The 25,295-nt window shown below is 45.9% G+C and overlaps 1 protein-coding gene and 2 non-coding genes across 3 annotated transcripts in view; 2 read left to right on the top strand and 1 right to left on the bottom strand.

Moving 5' to 3' along the window:
• Nucleotides 1-25,295, top strand: part of PFAS (phosphoribosylformylglycinamidine synthase) — an 83,849-nt gene that overhangs the window by 51,950 nt on the left and 6,604 nt on the right. The window contains exons 18-25 of the mRNA XM_058183957.1: nt 691-921; nt 2,986-3,166; nt 3,344-3,427; nt 4,516-4,671; nt 8,196-8,315; nt 10,894-11,039; nt 16,617-16,827; nt 20,587-20,678. Of these exons, the coding sequence (XP_058039940.1) occupies nt 691-921; nt 2,986-3,166; nt 3,344-3,427; nt 4,516-4,671; nt 8,196-8,315; nt 10,894-11,039; nt 16,617-16,827; nt 20,587-20,678 (1,221 nt within the window). The remainder of the gene's footprint in view (nt 1-690; nt 922-2,985; nt 3,167-3,343; nt 3,428-4,515; nt 4,672-8,195; nt 8,316-10,893; nt 11,040-16,616; nt 16,828-20,586; nt 20,679-25,295) is intronic.
• TRNAS-AGA (transfer RNA serine (anticodon AGA)) lies at nt 21,056-21,137 on the bottom strand. The gene has a single exon. It is a non-coding gene; the product is annotated as a tRNA-Ser (tRNA).
• Nucleotides 21,281-21,363, top strand: TRNAL-CAG (transfer RNA leucine (anticodon CAG)). The gene has a single exon. It is a non-coding gene; the product is annotated as a tRNA-Leu (tRNA).

Here is a 25,295-nt window from a genome sequence, read left to right as displayed (position 1 = left end):
TCCCAGAATAGCTCACGCATCTCCCCCCACACCACTCAGCTGTAACAGACAAGCAGAGCTGGTAGCCGGCGCCTCCCCCCCCCCCAAACCCAATCCACGATGCGCGAGAGGCATGCGCAGATGACGATACGCGGTGCATTACAGTGGAACCGGTGGGCAGTTAGAAAATTTTACTACTAACAGAGATACAAAAGTGGGCGGTAGGTATAAAAAGGTTGACTACCCCTGCTCTGGACCATAACACGCACTTACCGTTTTGGGGGGAAGAAAACAAGAAAAAAAATATCTGCCTCTGCCTCCCAGCAATTTGCCTCCTTGCAGCAAACAGCAAACAGCGGAGGCACGCGGAGGTGGCAATAGGCAATGGCAATCCCTGAAGCCTGAAACAGCTGATGATCGGGAGGCCGATCCAACTGACAATCAGCTGCTTGTGCTAGTCAGGCTGTGCTGAAGCTGAAACGGGCTGTTTGCTGTTGGCTGCAACGAGGCAAATTGCTGGGAGGCAGAGGACAAAGAGTGGGAGCCGGCAGTTGGGCGGGATTACAGTGTATAAAACGCACCCAAATTTTCACCCTCTTTTACGGGAGGAAAAGTGTGTCTTATAAAAATACGGTATATATTGATTTTTTTTCTGTGATTTGTTCCCATTTTTCTTTCTTTCTTTCTTTCTTTTTTTTTTGTTTCCCCTAGGTTGATCGTTCGGTGACGGGGTTGGTGGCCCAGCAACAGTGCGTCGGTCCCCTCCACACACCCTTGGCGGATGTGGCCGTGGTGGCCCTTTCCCCCTTTGAAACGGTGGGAGGAGCCACTGCTCTTGGAGAACAGCCAATCAAAGGGCTTATAAACCCTGCAGCCAGTGCCCGATTGGCCGTGGGAGAAGCCCTCACCAATCTAGTCTTTGCTCGGGTCACCGATCTGAAGGTAAGCCCTGCCTTCTTCAGTCTTTGCAGATTTGCAAAGAATCTGTGCCCCACCCCCTCTCCGCTTGTGTTCTACTTTGTCAGGGACTCAGGGTGGGACCGAGGGAAAAATGACATCACACACAGCTTGACATCATCTTACACGACATACAATGATGTCATTGTGACTTGTTCCAGATGTCTGTAGCTCCACTAATGTCAAATTGCTTAAGATAACCATGTTGGCTTATTAAGGGAAAGAAAAAAAAACCCATCTTAAATTGAAAGAACTCAAAAATCCAGAACCGATCAATTGCTTTATTAGGATCCACCAAAATGCACAATCGGAAGGCTTTTTAAATTTTTTTAAATTTTGCATTTATATCCCGCCCTTCTTCGAAGACTCAGGGCGGCTTACACTATGTCAAGCAATAGTCTTCATCCATTTGTATATTATATACAAAGTCAACTTATTGCCCCCAACAATCTGGGTCCTCATTTTACCTACCTTATAAAGGATGGAAGGCTGAGTCAACCTTGGGCCTGGTGGGATTTGAACCTGCAGTAATTAATGGCATAGGGCCGGGCTATTTACGGGACCGCCTACTGCTACCGAATACCTCCCACCGACCCGTGCGCTCTCACAGAGAGGGACTACTCAGGGTGCCGTCGGCGCGACAGTGTCGTCTGGCGACGCCCAGGGGAAGGGCCTTCTCTGTGGGGGCTCCCGCCCTCTGGAACGAACTCCCCCCGGGACTCCGTCAACTTCCGGACCTCCGAACCTTTCGTCGCGAGCTTAAAACGCATTTATTCATCTGCGCAGGACTGGGTTAGTTTTTTAAATTTATGGGTTTTAATTGGGGGTTTTAAATGGGGTTTTAAATTGTATCTAAATTTTTAGGCCGTTATTGAATCAGTTTTTTATATAGTTTTTAATTTGTATTCTATGTATTGTGTTTTTATTGGCTGTGAACCGCCCTGAGTCCTTCGGGAGAAGGGCGGTATACAAATATAATAAATAAATAAATAAATAAAATAATTGCAAGCAGCTGCTGTTAATAACAGACTGCATTAGTCTGTTGAGCCACCAGAGGCCCCTCAGCCACCAGAGGCCCCGCTTTTGTTTTTCTCCAGAAATCTTCCTTGAGACCCAGCTAAATACTTCAGCGCTGATCTGTGCATTGTGGTTTAAAAATGAAGACCGAAACAATTAGTTGACGTTGGATGCTCCAGTTATGAGGGGGGAAAAAATGAGCTTTCTGGAACGAAAGAAAGAACTGGGGTTTATTAACTGAGATGTCTGCAATAATGATAATTTAAGGATTTTTAAATTATAAAATCAAGGAAACTCCTTGATCAGTTTCCATCCATTATTCCTTGTCCGGCCTTCAGGTGCTTTGGAGAATAGCTTGACTCCCTCTTCTTTGTGGCAACCCCTGAGATATCGGAGCACTGTTATCATGTCTCCCCTAGTCCTTCTTTTCATTAAACTAGACATACCCAGTTCCTATAACCGTTCATCATATGTTTTAGCCTCCAATCCCCTAATCATCCATGTTGCTCTGCTGTGCACTTTTTCTAGAGCAGTGATGGCTAACCGTTTTGCCAGGAGAGGTGGGGCGGGGTGGGTCTCATGCATGCCCACACCCATAATTCTATGTGCCCCGCCCCCACGCATGTGCGCGCAACCCCCCCATTATCCTCGCTCCTGGCACGTGATTGCCTGGTAGGCCCGTTTTTCTCTCTCACTTGGCTCCAGAGCCTTTCTAGGAGTCTGGGGAGGTGAAAACGACCTTCCCCCACCGCAGAGGTCCTCCAGAGGCCGAAAACGGCCCAGAAGGCCCGAAAATCAGCTGGTCAGCATGCGCCTGCGCACCGGAGCTGAGCTCGCGTGCCCACTGATATGGCTACATGTGCCACCCGTGGCATAGGTTCCACTATGTGCCATAGGTTCGCCATCACGGTTCTAAACTCTCAACATCTTTTTTATAGTAGTGGTGACCAAAACTGGATGCAGGATTCTAGGTGTGGTCTTACTAAGGCTTTCTAGAGTCATCAACCAAGCCGTTTGCTTGTCTCCATGCAGGACGTGAAGTGCAGCGGCAACTGGATGTGGCCAGCCAAGCTCCCGGGCGAGGGGGCAGCTCTGGCGGAAGCCTGCAGCGCCATGTGCTCCGTCATGGGAGAGCTGGGTGTGGCGGTGGATGGCGGGAAGGACTCGCTCAGCATGGCAGCCCGGGTTGGCACGGAAACAGTCAAGGCGCCTGGTGAGGCCTGGGGATATTGCAGGTTAAAGCTGGGCCCTCAAAAGCGGTCCGTTTGCTGGGATCCCGCAGCTCTCCGTCTCTGGGTTTGGGGTTGTGGAGTTTTTCGACGTCACGTGTTTTTTTTTTCCCCTCCCTTCGCTGTCTTTATTTTCACGATCGTATTCTTCCTTGCGCCAGGAACCCTGGTCATCTCGGCTTACGCTGTCTGTCCTGATATCACCGCCACCGTCACCCCTGACCTCAAATGCCCCGATGGGAAAGGTAAGGTGAAGAGCATTGAGAATGTCAAACGTTGGTATTTGAAGGTAGTCAAATGCAGTGAATTAAAAACTTTGATAGAGTTTAAGTCCCACTTTAACTCTCTCTCCCTCCCTCCCTCCCTCCCACCCTTCATTCCTTCCTTCCTCCTCAATATCCATCTCTAATCCTCCCTCCTTCCTTCCCTCCCTCCCCTCATCTTTAATCTTTCCTTCCTTTCTCCCTCCCTACTAACTGTTTGTAATTCTTCCTTCCTTCCCTCCCTCCCTCCCTCCCCCTCTCTAATCCTCCGTTCCTCCCTCTCCCTCTCTAATCTTTCCTTCCTTTCTCCCTCTCTCCTTCCCAATCGTCTCTTTCTTCCCTCCCTCCCTCCCTCCCTTCTTCCCTCCCTCTCCATCTCTAATCCTTCTGTCCTTCCTCCCTCCCTCCCTCCCAACCATTCTAATTCTTCCTTCCTTCCCTCTCTCCCTCCCTCCCTCTCCATCTCTAATCCTCCCTCCTTTCTCCCTCCCAACCGTCTCTTTCTTCCCTCCGTCCCTCCTTTCCTTCCTTCCTTCCTTCCTTCCTTCCTTCCTTCCTTCCTTCCTTCCATCCTCTCCATCTCTTAATCCTTCCGTCCTTTCTCCTTCCCTCCCAACCATTCTAATCCTTCCTTCCCTCTCTCCCTTCCTCCCTCCCTCTCCATCTCTAATCTTTCCGTCCTTTCTCCCTCCCTCCCAACCGTCTCTTTCTTCCCTCCCTCCCTCCTTTCCTTCCTTCCTTCCTCCCCCCCTCCCTCCCTCCCTCTCCATCTCTAATCCTTCTGTCCTTCCTCCCTCCCAACCGTCTCTTTCTTCCTTCCCTCCCTCCTTCCCTTCCTTCCTTCCTCCCTCCCTCCCTCCCTCTCCATCTCTTAATCCTTCCGTCCTTTCTCCCTCCCTCCCCACCGTCTCTAATTCTTCCCTCCCTCCCTCACTATCCATCTCTAATCCTCTATTTATTTATTTATTTATTTGACTTGTATGACGCCATCTTGCCTAGAGGTGACTCTGGGCAGCTTCACAAATTTCCCTGATTCACCAATTTCTTCTCCTCACCTTGGCGTATTGTAGGGGCCTTGCTTCATGTGGCTGTGACCCCGGACAAGCATCGACTTGGGGGTAGCGCACTGGCCCAGTGCTTCTGTCAACTGGGAGACACTTCCCCAGACCTGGATGACCCCAGCATCCTTGCTTCCTGTTTCCGAGTTACTCAGGATCTGTTACGAGGTCAGCCTCCTTCTGTCTTACCGTTCTAGCCTTCTGTTTTTGTAACATCCTGCCCGACAAAGAGGTCTTCGCATTTGGGGTGTGGGGGAGAGTGAGGTTGGTTTTCGTAAAGACTGTCATGCCCCCATTGGAGCCTGAATCGGCAGAGGAAGACGAGCTGGAACTGTAGCAGACGGAGATCAAGAAGACGGCTTCATTGGCTTGGGAGAAATATGGGGAGGAGCAGGCCCAGTCAGACCAGGGCCTTTCAGGATTGGGACGGTTTGTAGGCAGGGAGGAAAGGGGGGAAGGATGACCAGGAGAGGCTAAGCAGTGAACATGAGAGACAGACTTCAGGCAGTGAACAAGGACCACCCGCTCTTGATCCTCAAACATGGAGGGTGGAGAGAAGGCGAGAACAGCGGAGTCTGACTCAACTACTCAAAAGGGGACCGTCCTGTCCCTCTTCTCAAGGCACACCTGGGGACTAAGCCTTAAGGAGACACTGGGGAGGGGCATTTGTCGGGAACAAACGCTGAATTCCCGGAGTGTTGACGTTTGAACTTTCCTGGATTCCTTGCATTCTTTCTGGATTTCTTGCTTTGCAGCTGTGGTGCTCACAGCGTTGGGCTGGGCTATTGGCAGCCAGAGGCTGCTCGAGGTTTGTGTGTATGGGTGTCATCACTTTGTTCTGGGACTTGCCAGAAACGTGGGAGCGTTTGGGGAAATTTGGAACAATAAATGGGGGGTTTGAACTGCCAGGTGCCTGTGTTATCTTTGTGCCATGCCCCAGGTCATCACGAAGACATTTCCTTGGGTTTTCCCGATTCTGTGCTTAAGAAAAGTTAGCCTATGATAAGCTGAGTGAAAGGGATAAATTTACATATATCTGCATGTTTTGGGTACTTGAATTTTGTCTTTGTTAGGGACAAAAGGGACGAGTAAGCAGATGTATGGCATTTGGCCTTTCAGTTCTTCCACCGGCTTTGCTCACGCAGGTTCATATGATCTAGAGACATTGCTCATAAAAATGAAAATAAAGTGGGTAGCTCCAAGAATGGTGGATACAGCTGCCCCGATTATGGAACTATAAGATAACCACATACAGGGCCAGAGTTGGAAGGGACCTTGGAGATCTTCTAGCCCAACCCCCTGCTCAAGCAAGAAGCCCTATATACCATTTCATACTCTTCTTAAAAAGTCTCATTGATGGAGCACCCACAACTTCTGGAGACAAGTTGTTCCACTGATTAATTGTTCGGTCAGGAAATTGCTCTTTAGTTCCAGGTTGCTTCTCTCCTTGATTAGTTTCTGGGCTGTCCATCATCAACAGTCCGAGAACCAACAGCCCCCAGGTCTGGAGGTGGCTGATGAGGAAGAGGAGGAACAGCTGGGTCCAGTGCCTGATGTACAGAAGGCAGAGGAGAGGAGAGCAGTGGAAATCTGTGGGCTGGTCCTTGGGATGGAAGATTCACCGCTGCTGGCGAAGCCCCATCCTAGCTCTGGGGATGAAAGGCAGGGGGGCGGAGATGAATAGATGTGGCAGACAACTATTCGTCTCCCCTGCCAGACAGACTTGTTAGCCTGAGGTGAAAGAGAAACTGTTTGCCCGGAGCTGCTGGCACACCTAATAAAGGAATCATTGCTTCAACTACCGAAGGTTTGTCGTGTATGGGGAACTGGGTCAGAAGAGATTAACAGAGTTGGAAGGGACCTTGGAGGTTTTCTAGTCCAACCCCCTGCTTAGGCAGTAAGCCCTATACTAGTGATGGCTAACCTTTTTGCCACCGCGTGCCAAAAGCGAGGAGATCATATGGGCGCGTGTCCATACCTATAATTCAATGCGTTCCGCACATGCGTGCATGACACCCCCCGTGCTCCCCCCATTTTTGGCACATGATGGCACAGTGGGCCCGGTAGGCCCATTTTTCGCCTTCCCCTGGCTCCAGAGACTTTCTTGGAACCTGGGGAGGGCAAAAATGGACTTTCCCACCCTCCCAGAGGCCCTGCGGAGGTCGGAAATGGCCCGTTTCCCGAGTTCCAGTGGGACCGAAACAGGGGTAAGTTCTACTTACCTTTACTACCGGTTCGCATGCATACTGGATCTGAGCTAGGGCAATGCTCGCGTGTCCACAGATATACCATTTCAGACAAATGGTTGCCCAACCTCTTCTTAAAAACTTCCAGTGTTGGATCATTGACAACTTCTGGAGGTAAGTTGTTCCACTGATTAATCGGTCAGGAAATTTCTTAATTCCAGGTTTCTCCTCTCCTTGATTAGTTTCCATCTGTTGCTTCTTGTCCCGCCTTCGGGTGCTTTGTGTTGTGGTCCGCCAGCAGCCTGCGGAGCTGGCAACCAAGTCAGACAGCGATGAGGCTGAGGAAGAACATAGGCCAGTCCTGGAGGCTGGGGAAGGCCCGCATGAGGGCTCTGCGTCGGAAGCAGAGGTGGGGCAGGGCCATCGGGGAGTGATGTGCAGACTCCAGAGCTTCCAGCAACTGACAGTAGTGAGGCAGAGGAACAGGAGGAGCCTGTTCCTAATGCAAGCATGAGAAGAGCTGCCAGAAGGCAAGAGCAGCTCAAGCAAAGAGGACGACTCGGGAGTACGGCCAGGAGATGATTGCCCCCTCCCATAAGGCTTAAAAGACCAACAACGGCGTTTGGGCTCTTTGCCGGAAAACAACATTGATAGCTTTGTCTTGTTGCATTTGTTTTGTATCGGTGTCTTCTGAACTTTTATCAAGAAAGGCCTTTGGCAGTTTGACTAAGGTTGGTGATAGGACTGAGGAATTGTGTTGGGAGGAATTTGCTTTAATTTAGTTGGACTACGCTGAGAATGAAGTAATTCTCAGCTGTTCTAATAAAGTTTGTTTATTTTTACACTGACTTGAGTTTCCTACTACCTACTTGGGCCTGGGTCACAACACTTTGGAGCAGGGGTCTCCAACCTTGGCAACTTTAAGACTTGTGGCCTTCAATTCCCAGAATTCTTCAGCCAGCTTTTCTGGCAGCTTTGCTGGCTGAGGAATTCTGGGAGTTGAAGTCCACAAGTCTTAAAGTTGCCAAGGTTGGAGACCCCTGCTTTGGAGAATAGCTTGACTCCCTCTTCTTTGTGGCAATCCCTTAAATATTGAAACACTGCTATCATTTCCCTCCCTAATCTTGACTCATTTTGATTTCCTTCTTTAATTGAATTGTAACGGTAACGGTTCCCCTCAGACGTATGTGTTAGTCGTTCCCGACTCTAGGCGGTGGTGCTCATCTCCGTTTCAAAGGCGAAGAGCCAGCGCTGGTGGTGGTCCCTATTGTTCTACTTGCATTTTTTATGTGCTTTTGAACTACTAGGTTGGCAGAAGCTGGGACAAGTCACGGGAGCTCACCCTGTTACGCGGCGCTAGGGATTCGAACCGCTAAACTGCCAACCTTTCCGTTGACAAGCTCAGCGTCTTAACCACTGTGCCACCACGTCCCTTATTTGAATTATATTTCCACTGTAATTGAAAAAATGTCCCATCAAGACTTTGGATGTTCTTTCCTTCCACAGATTCTCTTCTTTCTTCTGGGCATGATGTCAGCGATGGGGGACTCCTGACTTGCTTCCTGGAGATGGCCATTGCTGGGAATTGTGGTGCTCAGATTGAGCTCGGGGCACCGGGAATCCCAGGTGAGTAAACTGGGGAGACAGTTACGGCAGTGGGCAGAACCTGGACCAAGAGAGTCCAGGGGGGAAAAGAGGGTCCGACTTACTGGGTGCATGGTGTTAGAGAACAGCAGTCAAGATAAATAAAGGTAATCCTCCACTTACAAGGAAAAAATTGTTGTTAAGCAGTGTGGTCATTAAGTTAGGCATCACCTGACTGCATTTGTTTTTAATAGCGATAGCTGTTAGACCTCTATCATCATCATCGTCGTCGTCGTCTCCTTTTAATGACCCCATAATCCCTTGTGGGATGGAGTCAGGGCAACTGAATGAAGCTGAGTGTTTACTGGCCGGATGCCCTTCCCTGTTGCCAATGCAGAGTTTTGTTCCGCGGATATGTTCCCATTGTGCCTCTACCTAGGATCGAACTCAGCAGCCTCCTGATTGTGAGGCGAGAGCCCCACCTCTAGGCCACTGCACCACTCAGACTTATATGCCCCTTCATAATCTTTTATTGCGCTTTCTAAGTCACGTATGTTTTCTTTTATGTACACTGAGAGCTTATGCACCAAGACAAATTCCTTGTGTGTCCAATCACACTTGGCCAATAAAATTCTATTCTATTCTATTCTATTCTATTCTATTCTATTCTATTCTATTCTATTCTATTCTATTCTATTCTATTCTATTCTATTCTATTCTATTCAATGGCAGTGTTTTGCCGCCAAAACAATCTGGGCTCTCATTTAACCAATCTCGGAAGGATGGAAGACTGAGTCAACTTTGATTCGGTTAGAATCAAACTCCAGGCTGTGGGCCAGGGGTGCAATCTACTTACCTTCACTACTGGTTTGCAAGTGCCTGGATCACGGGGAGGCTGTGATGATCATAAGTGTGAGGATTGGTTGTAAGTCACTTTTTTCAGCACCATCGTCACTTTGAACGGTTGCTAAGCGAATTGTCACAAATCAAGGACTCTTGTAGATCTTTTGAAGGGCTGATCAGAAACAAGGAAGAAGAATAAATACATGGTTGACTTACAACCACAACTGAAGCCAAAATTTATGTTGTTAAGAGACATTTATTGTGTTTTGCTCCGTCTTGAGACCTTTCTTGCCACCGTTGTTAAGGGAATCATCAGAGGTGTCAAGTTAGTAACACGGTTGTTAAGGGAATCTGGCTTCCTCGTTGACTTTGCTTGTCAGATGGTCACAAAAGGAGACCGCAGGACCCTGGGATGTTGCATCCTTCACAAAATTACCTTTCCTTCTTATTTCCTTCCTTCCTTCCTCCTTCTTTTCCTTCCTTCCTTCCTTCTTTCTCTCTCTCTCTCTCTCTTTCTTTCTTTCTCTTTCTTTCATCCATCTGTCCATCCATCAGTCCATCTATCATTTGTCTATTATGTCTGTTGCTCATCTATCTATCATTATCTCTCTCTCTCTCTCTCTTTCTATCTATCATCTATATCTATCTATCTATCTATCTATTTATCTATCTATCTATCTATCATCTATCTATCATTATCTATCTATCATCTATCTATCTTATCTATTATCATCTATCTATCTATCTATCTATCTATCTATCTATCTATCTATCTATCTATCTATCTATCTATCTATCATTATCTATCATCTACCTATCATTATCTATCTATCATCTATCTAACTATCTCTCTATCATCTATCTATCTATTTCTATCATTTATATCTATCATCTATCTATGTATCATCTATCTATCATCTCTATCTATCATCTATCATTATCTATTATCATCTATCTATCATCTATCTATCTATCTATCTATCTATCTATCTATCTATCTATCTATCTATCTATCTATCTATCATTATCTATCATCTCTCTATCATTATCTATCCATCCATCCATCTATCTATCTATCCTATCTATCTATCCTATCTATCTATCTATCTATCTATCTATCTATCTATCTATCTATCTATCTATCTATCTATCATTATCTATCTATCATCTATCATCTCTCTATCATTATCTATCCATCCATCCATCTATCTATCTATCTATCTATCATCTATCTACCTATCTATCTATCTATCTATCTATCTATCTATCTATCTATCTATCATTATCTATCTATCATTATCTATCATCTCTCTATCATTATCTATCCATCTATCTATCTATCTATCTATCTATCTATCTATCTATCTATCTATCTATCTATCTATCTATCTATCATTATCTATCTATCTATCTATCTATCTATCTATCTATCTATCTATCTATCTTAGTTATTGCCAAGTGTTCGAATTTTGATTACATGGAGAAGCTGTAACCCTCATGTGAAAAATGATATGTCATACGTCTCTATGGTCACATGATCAAGATTCAAACATTTGGCAAGCGACTCGCCTTTGTGATGGTGGCAGTGTGCCGGGATCGTGTGATCGACCTTTTGAGACCTTCTGACCACGTTGCAGTCACTAAAATGAACTGTTGTACGTCAAGGACTACCTATGGGTCTTCTTGAAGTGGGTTCCTGGGGGTGGGAGGAGAATTGAGGGAGAAGAGGGTGAGGAAATATTTCTCATGATATTGTTGTTTTTCTTCTTTTTCTTAGTGTTGGAGCTTCTTTTCGCAGAAGAACTCGGATTGGTGCTGGAAGTGCCCCGTGTTGCGGCAGCCAATGTCTGCAGCCGGTACCGGAAAGCCGGGGTGCGCTGTGTCCCTGTTGGATATTCTGGTCCTCGAGGTCCAAATGCCATGGTAAATGCAGAGATCACTAATGTGGTGTTAAAAAAGCTAGGTCACCGGCAGACACCAAGCTAGCAGGAATACCCAACACTCCAGATCCGGTCCGTGGCAGGGGTGGGCTACTGGGGGTTCGCAGGGGTTTGGGAGAACCTCTAGCTAAAATACCATGCAGTTCGGAGAACCCCCCCCAAATCCCACTCCTGGCTGGCCCCGCCCACCCCTCCCCTCTCCTCCCCTCCCAGGAGTCCCCATGCAGCCCATTTTGGATACAGGTAGTGCAGGTCGTGTGCGGAGGCTCAGGGAGGGCGAAAAATAGGCCTACCTGAAGTTTGGGAAGGCCTCCAGAGCCTGGGGAGGCCGTTTTGGCCATCCTCGAGGCTCGAGGAAAGCCTTCGGAGCCCGGGGAGAGCAAAAACACACACACACACACACACCCGCCATGATGCAGGAAGCCGAATAGGCCACACCCACCATGGCCATGCCCACCCAGCAACTGGGCAGAGAACCCCTTGCTAAAAATTTTGAGGCCCAACCCTGGTCCACGGGGTGCTTAGATCCAGCCCATGCGGCCGGCTGAAAAGGACCAGCCTGCGATGCCTCTGGCCCCTTGCGCCCCATTTTCAGGCACAACGGCCTTCTGCAGCCCTCTGCCAACAAAAATAGAATAGAATAGAATAGAATAGAATTTTATTGGCCAAGTGTGATTGGACACACAAGGAATTTGTCTTGGTGCATATGCTCTCAGTGTACATAAAAGAAAAGATACGTTCATCAAGGTACAACATTTACAACACAATTGATGATCAATATATCAATATAAATCATAAGGATTGCCAGCAACAAGTTATAGTCATACAGTCATAAGTGGAAGGAGATTGGTGATGGGAGCTATGAAACGATTAATAGTAGTGCAGATTCAGTAAATAGTCTGACAGTGTTGAGGGAATTATTTGTTTTTTACCAGATGTTTCTGGAATTCTGTCTGATCGTTCAATTTGAAATCCTGGAATGTTCAGGCTGCTATTTTCAATTGATTCATTTAACCAGGTTTCAGAGAAGCATAGGACTGCTGAATTGCGAAAATCAGAATAGTATTTGTTTAAGGGGAGTATTTCATCCATCTTATTTGCAAGTGAGCGTATATTTGTTAGGAAAATTGAAGGCAGAGGAGTTTTAGTGCGCCATGGGCTCTGTTATAATGGGCCATGGGCTCTGTTTTTGCTGGCAGAGGGCTATCAAAATAAACTAAAAACAAAACGAAAGGAGAAATGTTTCCCCTTTTGCATTTGAGCACGTGAGAAGGGACAGGAAAGGAGAAAGGGAAAGAGGAAAGACCAAGGAAAAGAAAGAAAAATGGGAAGAGAGGAAGGAAGGAAAAATGAGAAAGAGGGGAAGGAAGAAGAATGAAGAGGGAAGGAAGGAAGGAAGGAAGGAAGGAAGGAAGGAAGGAAGGAAGGAAGGAAAGAAGGAAGGAAGGAAATTAAAATAAAAGTGAGAGAGGGTCTCAGGGAACTCCTGCATTAACACTTGGCCACCACAAGTGCCCCCGACACGAGTCCCGTGTCACGCCTACCATGGCCACGCCCACCCCCCATGGCCCTCTGAGGTCAAGCACAACTCTGATGCGGCCCTCAATGAAATCGAATTTGACACCCCCTGCTCCAGATGATAGGCTTAAGATAACAGACAGACTTGAACATTGGGCGCTATCTAACAAAGTGAAATTCAGTGGTGAACAAAAGTGAGGTTCTACACTTAGGCAAGAAAAACCAAGAAGCACAGGTGCAGTTTAGGCGGTACCTCGCTCAATACTAGTAACTGTGAGAGGGATCTTGGAGTCCTTGGCGAACAACCATATCTGAGCCAGCCGTGTGGTGCAGTTGCCAAAAAAGCCAGCGCTGTTCTAGGCTGCATAAACGGAGGGATAGAATCAAGATCACGTGAAGTGTTAATACCACTTTATAAGGCCTTGGTAAGGCCACGCTTGGAATACAGTTTTGGTTGCCATGATGTAAAAAAGATGTTGAGACTCTAGAAAGAGTGCAGAGAAGAGCAACAAAGATGATTTGGGGACTGGAGGTTAAAACATATAAAGAACGGTTGGAGGAACTGGGTATGCCTAGTTTAATGAAAAGAAGGATTAGGGGAGACATGATAGCAGTGTTCCAATATCTCAGGGGTTACCACAAAGAAGAGGGAGTCGGGCTGTTCACCAAAGCACCTGAAGGCAGGACAAGAAGCAAGGGGTGGAAACTAATCAAGGAGAGAAGCAACTTGGAACTAAGGAGAAATTTCCTGAGAGTTAGAACAATTAATCAGTGGAACAACTTGCCTCCAGAAGTTGTGGATACTCCAACACTGGAAGTTTTTAAGAAGATGTTGAATAACCATTTGTCTGAAATGGTGTAGGGTTTCCTGCCTAAGCAGGGGGTTGGACTAGAAGACCTCCAAGGTCCCTTATAACTCTGTTGAACTGTTCTAACACATCTGTCTGGCACAGGAGATTGCCTGCCACATCTATTCATCTCTGCCCCCTGCCTTTTATCCCCAGATCAGGGGTGAGTAGACTGGGAGTGATAAAAACTTTAAAAAGGTAAAAAAAGAAGTTCCGACAATCACAGTTGTGCCGCGCGATTAGATTTAGATTAGATTTAGATTTATTGGATTTTTATACCGCCCTTCTCCCGAAGGACTCTGTTGTGTCTCATCTGATCTCACCACAGCCGGGGTCTTCTTATCTGCTTCCGAACACGGAGGAATGTCGTAGTATGCCTCCCGGCCCCAGCCCTGGCTCCATGCCCAGACAGGCTGAGGAGGAAGAATTACCTCCAGCCCCCAGCTCTGGCTCCATGCCCAGGCAAACGGAGCAACTAGACCCCTCCCCCTTCTCCACAGCATGTGAGCCTGAGGGAGGTCAATTGCCAACAGCTGCAGACTGGAGTGACCCACGCGTCAGAAGACTTGATAGACAACAGAAGGAAGGGAGGGGCAGGCCTGGATAAGTGCTGAGTCATGGAGCCACACCCCATGGCCTATATAAAGGACCTGCTTTCTGGCATTCTCTGAGTCAGGCAAAGTCTAAACATATCTTGCTGAAGTCACTTTCTGGTCTCCTGCCTGCCCTGAGGACTTTGCTAGGACTTTGGCAGAGCTGCGGATTTCCCTGACCCGGCCGTCAGCGGAGGAGTGGGACACGACAGACTCAGGGTGGTTCACAGCCAAGATAAAACAACAATTATATACACAATAAAACAATAGTTAAAAAACTTATTAGATATAAGGCCAAAATTAAAACATTTAAAACCGTAAAAACCCCATAAAATTTATATCAAATATTAAAAGCTATTAAAATTCCTATGCCAGTCCTGCGCGAATAAACAGGTAAGTCTTCAACTCGCAGCGGAAGGTCCAAAGGTCAGGCAGTTGATGAAGTCCTGGGGGAAGTTCATTCCAGAGGGTGGGAGCCCCCACAAAGAAGGCCCTTCCCCTGGGGGCCGCCAGCCGACATTGCTTGGCGGACAGCACCCTGAGGAGTCCCTCTCTGTGCGAGCGCACAGGTCGGTGGGAGGCATTCGGTACTAGTAGGCAGTCCCGTAAGTACACCGGCCCTAAGCCATGGAGCGCTTTAAAGGTAGTAACCAAAACCTTGAAGTGCACCCGAAAGACCACAGGTAACCAGTGCAGCCTGCGCAGGAGTGGTGTTACATGGGAGCTACGAGCGGCTCCCTCTATCACCCACGCAGCTGCATTCTGAATCAACTGGAGCCTCCGGGTGCTCTTCAAGGGGAGCCCCATGTAGAGAGCATTGCAGTAATCCAAGCGAGAGGTAACAAGAGCATGAGTGACTGTGCATAGGGTATCCTGGTCAACTGGCGAATCAGGCGAACCTGATAAAAAGCTCTCCTGGAGACGGTCGTCAAGTGATCTTCAAAAGACAACCACCCATCCAGGAGAACGCCCAAGTTGCGCACCCTCTCCACCGGGGCCAATGATTTTTCCCCACCAGTCAGCCGCGGCTGCAGCTGACTGTACCAGGTGCCGGCATCCACAGCCACTCTGTCTTGGAGGGATTGAGCTTGAGCCTGTTTCTCCCCATCCAGACCCGTATGGCTTCCAGACACCGGGACAGTACTTCGACAGCTTCGTTGGGGTGGCCTGGGGTGGAAAAGTACAGCTGCGTATCATCAGCGTACAGTTGGTACCTCACCCCGAAACCATTGATGATCTCACCCAGTGGCTTCATATAGATGTTGAACAGGAGAGGCGAGAGAATTGACCCCTGCGGCACCCCACACATGAGGCGCCTCACGGTCGAACTCTGCCCCCCTGCGATCCCCAGAACCCTTTTTTTCTTTTTTAAAGCATTTTTACTGCCTATTCGCCTGAACCAGTAGTAAAAAAATGCTTTAAAAATGTTTTTTTTTAAAGTTGGCCACGCCAACCACCACCACCAAGCCACGCCCACAGAATTGTAGCAACAAATTTTACATTTCATCACTGGCCCAGATCTAGGGTGGGGCTTCGCTAGCAGCGGTGGCTCTTCTGTCCCAAGGGTCAGCCCACAGATTTCCACTGCTCTCCTCTCCTCTCCTCTGCCTTCTGCGCATCAGGCACTGGACCCAGCTGTTCCTCCTCTTCTTCATCAGCCACCTTCAGACCTGGGGGATGTTGACTCTCCATCTGAGGGCTGACGGGCGGCCCAGGCTCTGCCTCTGTCTTTCTCTCTCTGCCAGCTCCATTCCTTCTTCCCCTCCGGAGATCTCAGGTTGCCTTGATGCTGATCCTGACTCCCATGCCGCTTCCTCCTCCTGTTGTGACCGAGGCCCAAGTAGTAATTACCAAACACAATTCAGTCCTGAACAAACTTCGTTTATTAAAACAGTTGAACATTAATTCATTCTCAGCTTTAGCCCAAAACAAATTCTTCGGCCTTATCACCAACCTTTGATGTCTTTGGCAACCTGCTAAAGGCTTTTCTTGGCAAAAACTCCACAAAGTTCAAGAGATGCTGATAAGAAGCACTGGAATCAACGTTGCTTTTCTACAAAGAACCCAATGGCTCATTGCTGCTCTTTTAAGCCTTCTGGGACGGGCCAATCATCTCCTGGCCTTACTCCTGAGTCGTCCTTTTTGCTTCAGCTGCTCTTGCCTTCTGGCAGCTCTTCGCATTCATGCACTAGGAACAGGCTCCTCTTGTTCCTCTGCCTCTCTGCTGTCCACCTCTGGAGGCTCCGGAATCTGCGCATCGCTTCCAGATGGCCCTGGCCCCATCTCTGCCTCCAATGCAGAGCCCTTGTCCGGGCCTTTCCCAGAGTCCAGGACTGGCCCATTGACCTCCTCAGCCTCCTCACTGTTCGACTCCACTGCCAGGTCCGTCTGCAGGCTGCTGGCAGACCACAACACCTCCTCTAATTCAACCGCTGGAGGGGCTGGCTGGCCGACAGGTCACAACATAATCTGTAACCTCTTTTAGCAGAGGCACATTGGGCTACGAACCTTGCTGTGATTTATGGCTAACCTTATCACCTAATTGGGTCTTCGGCTGCTCTGCACCCATGATGTGTGTTTCTCATGTGTGTCTATTTTCAGGTCCAAGTCACCGTGAATGGTCAGCAGGTGCTGGCGGAGAAAGTCTCCACCTTGAGGACTTGGTGGGAGGCCACCAGTTTCCAGCTGGAAAGACTGCAAGCCAATCCAGATTGCGTGGCTCAAGAAGAGATAGGCTTGGCCAAGAGGACGGAACCCAAGTTCACCTTGACCTTTAACCCTCAGGAGGAACTTCCGCTTCTTCAGGAAATGGGTAGGAAATGGACCGAGTCGCCAGAAGAAGTTGGGAAGGAGGACTGTTCTGACGTAACTCCTCGAGATCTTGGTGTCACACCAAGAAATAGAAATGGATATACTTCATTATTTATTTATTTATTTATTTGTCATAACAGCATACATAAGCATAAGCATGAAGCAACTATGTAACATATAAGCATATATATGAGTACAAGCATGTAATAACTATATAAATTGGATATAACGAAAGGAAACAGTAGGACAGGAACGGTAGGCACGTTCGTGCTCTTATGCACGCCCCTTACAGACCTCTTAGGACCTTACAAACCTCTTAGGAACGGGGTGAGATCAATAGTAGACAGTTTTTGATTAAAGATTTGGGGATTTTGCTACTCAAAACAGAGTCAGGTAGCATGTTCCAAGTGTTAATATAACTCTGTTACTGAAGTCATATTTTCTGCAATCAAAATTGATCTACAGATAATTCTCGACTTACAACCAGGGGTGTGCTGGCTGGGGGTTCACAGGAGTTCAGTAGAGCCTCTAGCTAAAATTCTGTGCAGTTCGGACAACCCCCAAATCCCACTCCTGGCTGACCTAGCCCCACCCACCCCGCCCTGCCCCTCCCAGGAGTTCCCACGCAACTCATTTCGGATGCAGGTTAGTTCAGGGTGCGTGCGGAGGCTTGAGGAGGGCAAAAAAATGGGCCTATCCGAAGTTCAGGAAGGCCTCCGAAGCCTGGGGAGGCTGTTTTCGCCCTCCTGGAGGCTCAAGGAAAGCCTCTATAGCCCAGGGAAGGCAAAAACAGCCCCCCCCTCCGCCGTGGTGCAGGAGACCGACTAGGCCACGCCCACCATGGCCACGCCCACCCAGCAACGGGGCAGAGAACCCCTTGCAAAAAATGTTAAAGTGAGATATTTGTGGGTTTTTTAACAATTTTTTTTTTAAATTTTCTTTTAAGACAAAACACATAAACATGAAAACATTTTCAATCCCAATATTGTGTGTCGGCGGGGTGATTACAAATCTCTTGTGCCTTCACCATTTACAAATATCCTTAATTTATCTAAATTTATATTGTCACCATCTTGTATCCAGAACTTTAAATTAACCAATGGCTATAACCTTTATTTTATTTTTTATTTTTTTTAGTAAAAAAGTTTTATTTCCATTTTCCAACAACCTATTCAATATACAGTCTCTTATTCAACATTAGTCATTAACTTTCATTTGTTACTTATTCGGGCCTGCCCAGCTACCACTTCCTTCCTTAACAAGCCTTTCCTCCTCCCTTCTCTACTTTTTTCTACTTTCTTCATCCTTCCTCTCCTTCGCTTTTCTACATCCTCTCCTCCTTCCCTACTCTTCTCTTCCACCCTTTCTAACCCTCTCTCTTTCCCCTTTCTTCTTAACCTTTATTTTTCTCATTCCATATGCATATCCGCTAATGAATATTTTATCTGGTAACATCATTCATTCTATCATTCTGCACCATTCATTTTAATATTTCAGTTAATAGTATTCTTTCTCCAATCTTTACTAACATATCTTCCCTTCTAGCCATTGATAAAATATATCCCATATATCTTATAATATTGCTTTTCTTCCTGTTCTCTTATTTCAAATGTCAATTTACTCATTTCAGCACATTCCATTATTTTCCTAATTATTTCATTTTGCAAAGGTATTTTCAAAGTGAGATATTTGTTAAGTGACCTTTGCTACTAAATAATAATGCAACATTCTGCAGTTTTCCCCTGTTGGGTTTGGTTTTTTTGTTTTTTTTTAAAGAAATAAGGAATATAACAGACACGTTTAAGTTTGGGTTAAGGTTACTATTCTACAGGTAGTCCTCGACTTACAACCACAATTGAGCCCAAAACTTCTGTCGCAAAGCGAGACATTTGTTAAATTAATTTTGCCTCATTTTGCGACCTTCCTTGCCGCCGTTGTTAAGTAAATCACTGCAGTTGGTAACCCAGTTGTTAACCCAGGACACTGCAACCGTTTTTCACACTTACGACCGTTACGGTGTCCCCATGGACATGTGATCAAAATTCAGACGTTTGGCAAGTGGCTCATATTTACGACCGTCGCAGTGTCCCGGGGTCGTGTGATTACGTTTTACAACCTTCTGACAAGCAAAGTCAATGGGGAAGGCAGATTCACTTAATGACCAGTGTGACTGACTGAACAACTGCAGGGATTCACTTAACAACGGTGACAAGGAAGGTTGTAACATGGAGCAAAACATGGAGCAAAACTCTGTCTCGCTTAGCGACAGAGGTTTTGGGCTCAATTGTGGTTGTAAGTCGAGGACTCCACGTGCAATAGCAATATTAATCCAAACTTAACGTACCTGTTATATTCCTCATTTCCTTTTTAAAAATGGAGGTGGGGGGAGCAGAACGTTGCATTATTATTTAGTAGCATAATGCTGGATTTTGGTAGCGGGATGTCTGAAATTCTGAGGTAAAATGAAACTCGCAGCTTTGAAGGGACTATCTCTTGTCCCTGCATCCTCAACTTACGGCCACAATCGAGCCCCAAATTTCCGTTGCTAAGCAAGACCGTTGTCAAGTGAGTTTTTAAATCCCACGTTACACTGTCTCTCACCACCCTCGTTAAGTGAATCTCAGCCGTCGCGAAGGTAGCCACGCGGTGGTTGAGTGACTTCACTTCTCAGAAGGTCGCCGAAGGGGAATGTTGGGGTGGCCTAGGGAACGCTGCAACCGACATAAGTACATGCCAGTTGCCAAGCTTTTGAATTTGGATCACGTGACCCCCCAGGGATGCTGCCACACGGTTGTAACAGCAATGGCAATAAAGACGTAAGGCTGTATATACCGCTTCACAGGGCTTTTATAGCCCTCTCTGAGCGGCTGACAGAGTCGGCATATTGCCCTCCCCCCCCCCAATAATCTGGGTCCTCATTAAGTAATTAATTAAGCAATATTAATTATAAATATTGATAATTAAGCAAGTTCAAGTCCCACCAGGCCCAAGGTTGACTCAGCCTTCCATCCTTTATAAGGTAGGTAAAATGAGGACCCAGATTGTTGGGGGCAATAAAGTTGACTTTGCATATAATATACAAATGGATGAAGACTATTGCTTAACACAATGTAAGCCGCCCTGAGTCTTCGGAGAAGGGCGGGATATAAATTCAAATTAAAAAAAAAGTATGAAAAACGGTTGTGAATCACTTTTTTCACTGCCGTTGTAACCTTCAAAAAATTTAGCAAGGGTTTCTCTGCCCGGTTGCTGGGTGGGCGTGGCCATGGTGGGCGTGGCCTAGTCGGCCTCCTGCACCACGGCGGGGCAGGGGAGCATTTTTGCCCTCCCCGGGCTCCGGAGGGTTTTTTCGAGCCTCCGGGAGGGCAAAAACAGCCTCCCCAGCCTCTGGAGGCCTTCCCGGACTTCCAGTAGGTCCGTTTTTCACCCTCCCCGAGCCTCTGTGTGCACCCTGCACTTATCTGCATTCAAAATGGGCCGCATGGGGACTCCTGGGAGGGGCAGGGCGGGGTGGGTGGAGCCAGCCAAGAGTGGGATTTGGGGATTCTCCGAACTGCACACAATCTTAGCTAGAGGTTCTCCCGAACCCTTGTGAACCCTCAGCGGCCCACCCCTGGTTGTAACTTAGAACGGTCACTAAATGAACGGTGGTAAGTTGAGGACTACCTGTAATCTTTCAAAGTTGGGGCGGGAGAGAAGAACTTGGCCCGGGGGAGCTACGTTGCAAAAGAACCAACTTTTGTTTACTTCCTACCGCCAGCCTTGCCTGCTCCCCGGGTGGCTGTCCTTCGCGAAGAAGGGAGCAACGGAGATCGTGAAATGGTGGCCGCGTTTCTTATGGCTGGATTCCAGGTGAGTTTGTCCAAACGGATGTTGCAAAAATCCTAAGGGAATTGCCTCCGGAAGTTGTGGATGCTCCAACACTGAAAGTTTTTAAGGGGATGTTGGACAATCATTTGTCTGAAGTGGTGTAGGGTTTCCTGCCTAAGCAGGGGGTTGGACTGGAAGACCTCCAAGGGCCCTTCCAACTCTGTTATTCTATTCTAAAAAACTTGTCCTTTGAAACATCCGTTTCAGTTCGATTGAAATGATCTACCCATCCTAGAAGGACCTCAAGAGCTGTAGATTGGCATCTATTAAAAGAGATGAGTTTAAATGTGTGGAAGAAAAAAAGAATGTAGGATATATTTAGACTAGAGGACTTTTATGTTTTGATATAAAAGAACTCTCGTAGTTGGCAGGATTCGAACCTGCGCGGGGAGACCCCAATGGATTTCTAGTCCATCGCCTTAACCACTCGGCCACAACTACCTGGGTTGGGAAGATACCTGCATGTTGTCCTCCTATTTCTTAATCTATGGTGTGGCTATAGCACACCATAGCATATAAAGAAACCATGTTTAAAAATGGACTATTACCAAAGACGTTGGGGGGGGAAACCTTTTTATAGAGAAGTCAGGATGGCCGAGCGGTCTAAGGCGCTGCGTTCAGGTCGCAGTCTCCCTTGGAGGCGTGGGTTCGAATCCCACTCCTGACATACCCTTTTCTTTAAAAAAAAAGAAAAGAAATTAAGATTTCCATCTGTTTTGGGCTACCGAGGAATTTAGTAATATTAGTAAATCTAGAGGCTCAATTCATGAAGGATTAAAAAAATTTTTTAAATAATTTTTATTAAATAGTTTGTCTTTAAAAACAACACAAAAAACAATCACACATGTATAAAAACAAGACATGTCAAGACATAACGTATTAAACATTACATAACATCAGTGGTAATTTTACAGCATTTTGTATCGATTTACATATTTTGCTTTTGTAGTTCTCTATTCTATCATTTCTATTTACTACTTAATAGTAGAATAATCGCATTACTCCAACATATATATACACCTATACCCGTGAAAACCTATGAAAACAAATATCCCATATACATACATATATATATGTAGGTCTTTGGTTATTCGGGTTTTCTCCCACGTAAAATTGGAAGCGTCTTGGCTTTTTACGTGGGAGAAAACCCGAATAGCCAAAGACCTACATACAAACACCCGCGAAAACCTCAGAAAACAAATATATATAATATTCATTGTTCTTATCTACACATTTATATTCGTTTATATTTACATCTCTTTATTTAATGTTGTTCAGTTACTTTAAGTTTCATCAATATTAAATTAAACATTTCTTGTTTTGATTTCTATTTTTGAGCCAAGTGTACATTTTATTCCATATTTCATAATATTCTGAATCCTTTCTTTCAACTCCATAGTCATTTTATCCATCTCTTCGCATTCATGAAGGATTAAAAATTAATTAAGAAACATTAGCGGTTAAAGATCGGGTTCTTTCATCAACAGATAATGCATTTTGGAATCTACTATTTTTAACAGATGAGTTGGAAGGGACCTTATAGGTCATCTAGTCCAACCCCCGCCCAAGCAGGAGACCTTAACACCATTTTCTGATATAATAATTGGTTCCCAATGAGGAAATACATAACAAAGGCAATAATTTAATTTTTACCAGTAATTTAATATCTACAATAATTTAATTGTTCCTCAAGGGACAGGACTAGAGGGAAAAACAGATCCAGGCATAAAAAAAGAGAAATTAATTGATCGGGACAGATTCCTCACACTTCTTAAGGGTAATTCCTGAGCCTGAAGGAAATCTCTATAGATCTTGAAAGACAAGCCCCAATATCTAAGATTGGGGCCACAAGCTGCCTGAAAGCAGCACGAGAAGCAATGAATGGAAACTAACCAAGGAGAGAAGCCACCTCAAATTAAGGATGTCTATGGAGATTCTCAATCCTCCAGGTCATGGTTCTCCCAAAAAGTGCATTTATGTTTCTTCAAGTTGTCTGAAAGGTGCTTTTGTTTTTTTCAAAAGGCAACTGGACTTCATTTTTCCTTAAGACCAGGGGTGAAATGCTTCCGGGTCAGATCAGATCACCTTATCCGGTAGCAATGGTAGCGGATGGTTCGGAGAATTAGTAGCAAAAATCCCTGCCACCCCCCACCCCCGCCCCAGCTGACCTGTGCGATCATCAGAGTTTTTTTGGTTTTTTTTTACTTCTAAAAGCATTTTTTTTTTGGCCGAAAAAATGCTTTTAAAAGTAAAAAAAAAAACCCGCTGATGATCACACAGCTCAGCTGGGATCGTCAGAACCCTTTAAAAGCATTTTCTTCTATAACTTCTTCGGCTGAAGAGATTGTAAAAAAAAAAAAAGCTTTTTAAAATGCTCCTCTGGCAATCCCAGCTGAGTTGCCTGATTGCCAGAACCTTTTAAAAGCATATTTTCTACAAGCTCTTCGGCTGAAGAGGATGTAAAAAAAATGCTTTTAAAAGGTTCTGGCGATCAGGCAACTCGGCCGGAATGGTCAGAACCCTTTAAAAGCCTTTTTTCCTCTGACAATCCCAGCTGAGTTGCCTGATCATCACAGGCTTTTAAAAGCATTTTTTACAACCTCTTCAGCCGACCCCCACCAAGCCATGCCCACAGAACCGGTAGTAATGAATTTTACATTTCACCCCTGCTTAAGTCATGTCGCTTCTCATCCCAGAAGCATCTTCAGTTCTCTTCACTTCTTCAGTTCAGAACTGAAGAAGCTTCTTGGATGAGAAGTGAAGCATCTTCAAGAAGAAACAAAGTCCAAACTATTCCTATTGGGAATCATAAATGGGAAATACAGCAAAGGGGTAACTTACTTAATAATACGTATTATAACAGCGGCAAGAATGAGCTTTGCCCAAAATTGGAAAAATAAGGAAACTCCTCTAGAAGATGAAGCGATTAAAAATTTTTTTTGACATGTGCAGAAATGGATAGATTAACGTTCGAATTGAAAAATAAAGGCGAGTCAGAATACCACGAGATATGGAATAAATTTTATCAATGGTTGGAACAGAAAAGTAGAGTCAAAAAACAAGAACTGACCAGAATTCATAAAATGGAGATTTAAAGTTCTATATGTAACTACAATAGAATGATAATGAATAAAACAAATGTATAGGTAATATAGATAGAAGGATGTCTTTATATATGTAAATACTGAACAGACTAATTGTATATAAGTAATAAGATATATATGATATTTATCTTTCATTTTTAGTATGTATGGCAAAGAGAATGCCAGGATGGTTACACTGTTTCCAAACTATACATTTAAATGCGAAAACCACTCACGCTGTAATCACGAAATCTCCAGAACCGTAAAGCCTACAAACTTAACATTTGCCAAGTATGTTCCTCTTGGCTTCCAGGTGCTCACTATGAAAGGATTTTTCGAAATGACCATCAGAGCATTAGTATTTCGTATATTATGATTAACACGTTCTGATGCTAAGGAGTTCTACTCCCCCTCCCCACCTGAAAAGAGATCAGTTCCAAATGCGAAACACAAGCAGAGGAGAGGAGTTTCACTTTCAGTTTTACTTTCACAGCAGGAAGCAGCTTTACCACAGAACACTTGCGCTAAGCCACGGCCAGGCTCCTTCCGGTTTCCTTTTTGCTCATACAGCAAATACTGTTTCACTTTCCAAACAGCCCTCTGATGCTAAGGAGTGCTATTCCCCATCCCCACCTGAAAAGAGATCAGTTCCAAATGCGAAACACAAGCAGAGGAGAGGAGTTTCACTTTCAGTTTTACTTTCACAGCAGGAAGCAGCTTTACCACAGAACACTTGTGCTAAGCCACAGCCAGGCTCCTTCCGGTTTCCTTCTTGCTCATACAGCAAATACTGTTTCACTTTCCAAACAGCCCTCTGATGCTAAGGAGTGCTACTCCCCATCCCCACCTGAAAAGAAAATCAGTTCCAAATGCAAAACACAAGCAGAGGACAGGAGTTTCACTATCAGTTTTACTTTCACAGCAGCAACCAGGGGGTATGATAGGGGAGGCTTCTGTGGGGCAAGGCTGAGGGAGAAAAGTGGAGAGGATAGGGGAGCCTTCTGTGGGGCAAGGCTGAGGGAGAGAAGGAGATAGGATAGGAGATGTTTCTGTGGGGCAAGCCTGAAGGAGAGAAGGGGAGAGGATAGGGAAGCCTTCTGTGGGGCAAGCCTGAGGGAGAGAAGGGGATAGGATAGGGGAGCCTTCTGTGGGGCAAGCCTGAGGGAGAGAAAGGGAGAGGATAGGAGACGTTTCTGTGGGGCAAGGCTGAGGGAGAGAAGGGGAGAGGAGAGGCCGATCGTAATTACTCATTAATTTTCAAGCTGTAAGTGTCGATTTATCAAGCCCGATTACATAGTTTCATAGCAAAGCATGGGTATCCAGCTAATGTTTTAATACATGCGTAATAAAACTTTATTTTTTTTAAAAAAAAGAAACAAAGTCCAGTTGCCTTTTGGGGGGGAAAAAAGAGCACCTTTGGATTGGCATCTCCATTTGCCAAGAGCTGCAGATCTTGGAAGACAAATTGTTATCTACAATCCTTCTCACTGACTTTCTGGGCCCTCCCCAGGGGTGA

Source organism: Ahaetulla prasina, chromosome 4, assembly GCF_028640845.1.
Source record: "Ahaetulla prasina isolate Xishuangbanna chromosome 4, ASM2864084v1, whole genome shotgun sequence".
In the NCBI taxonomy this organism is placed as follows: domain Eukaryota; kingdom Metazoa; phylum Chordata; class Lepidosauria; order Squamata; family Colubridae; genus Ahaetulla; species Ahaetulla prasina.
This window is presented reverse-complemented; position numbering and strand designations above follow the sequence as displayed.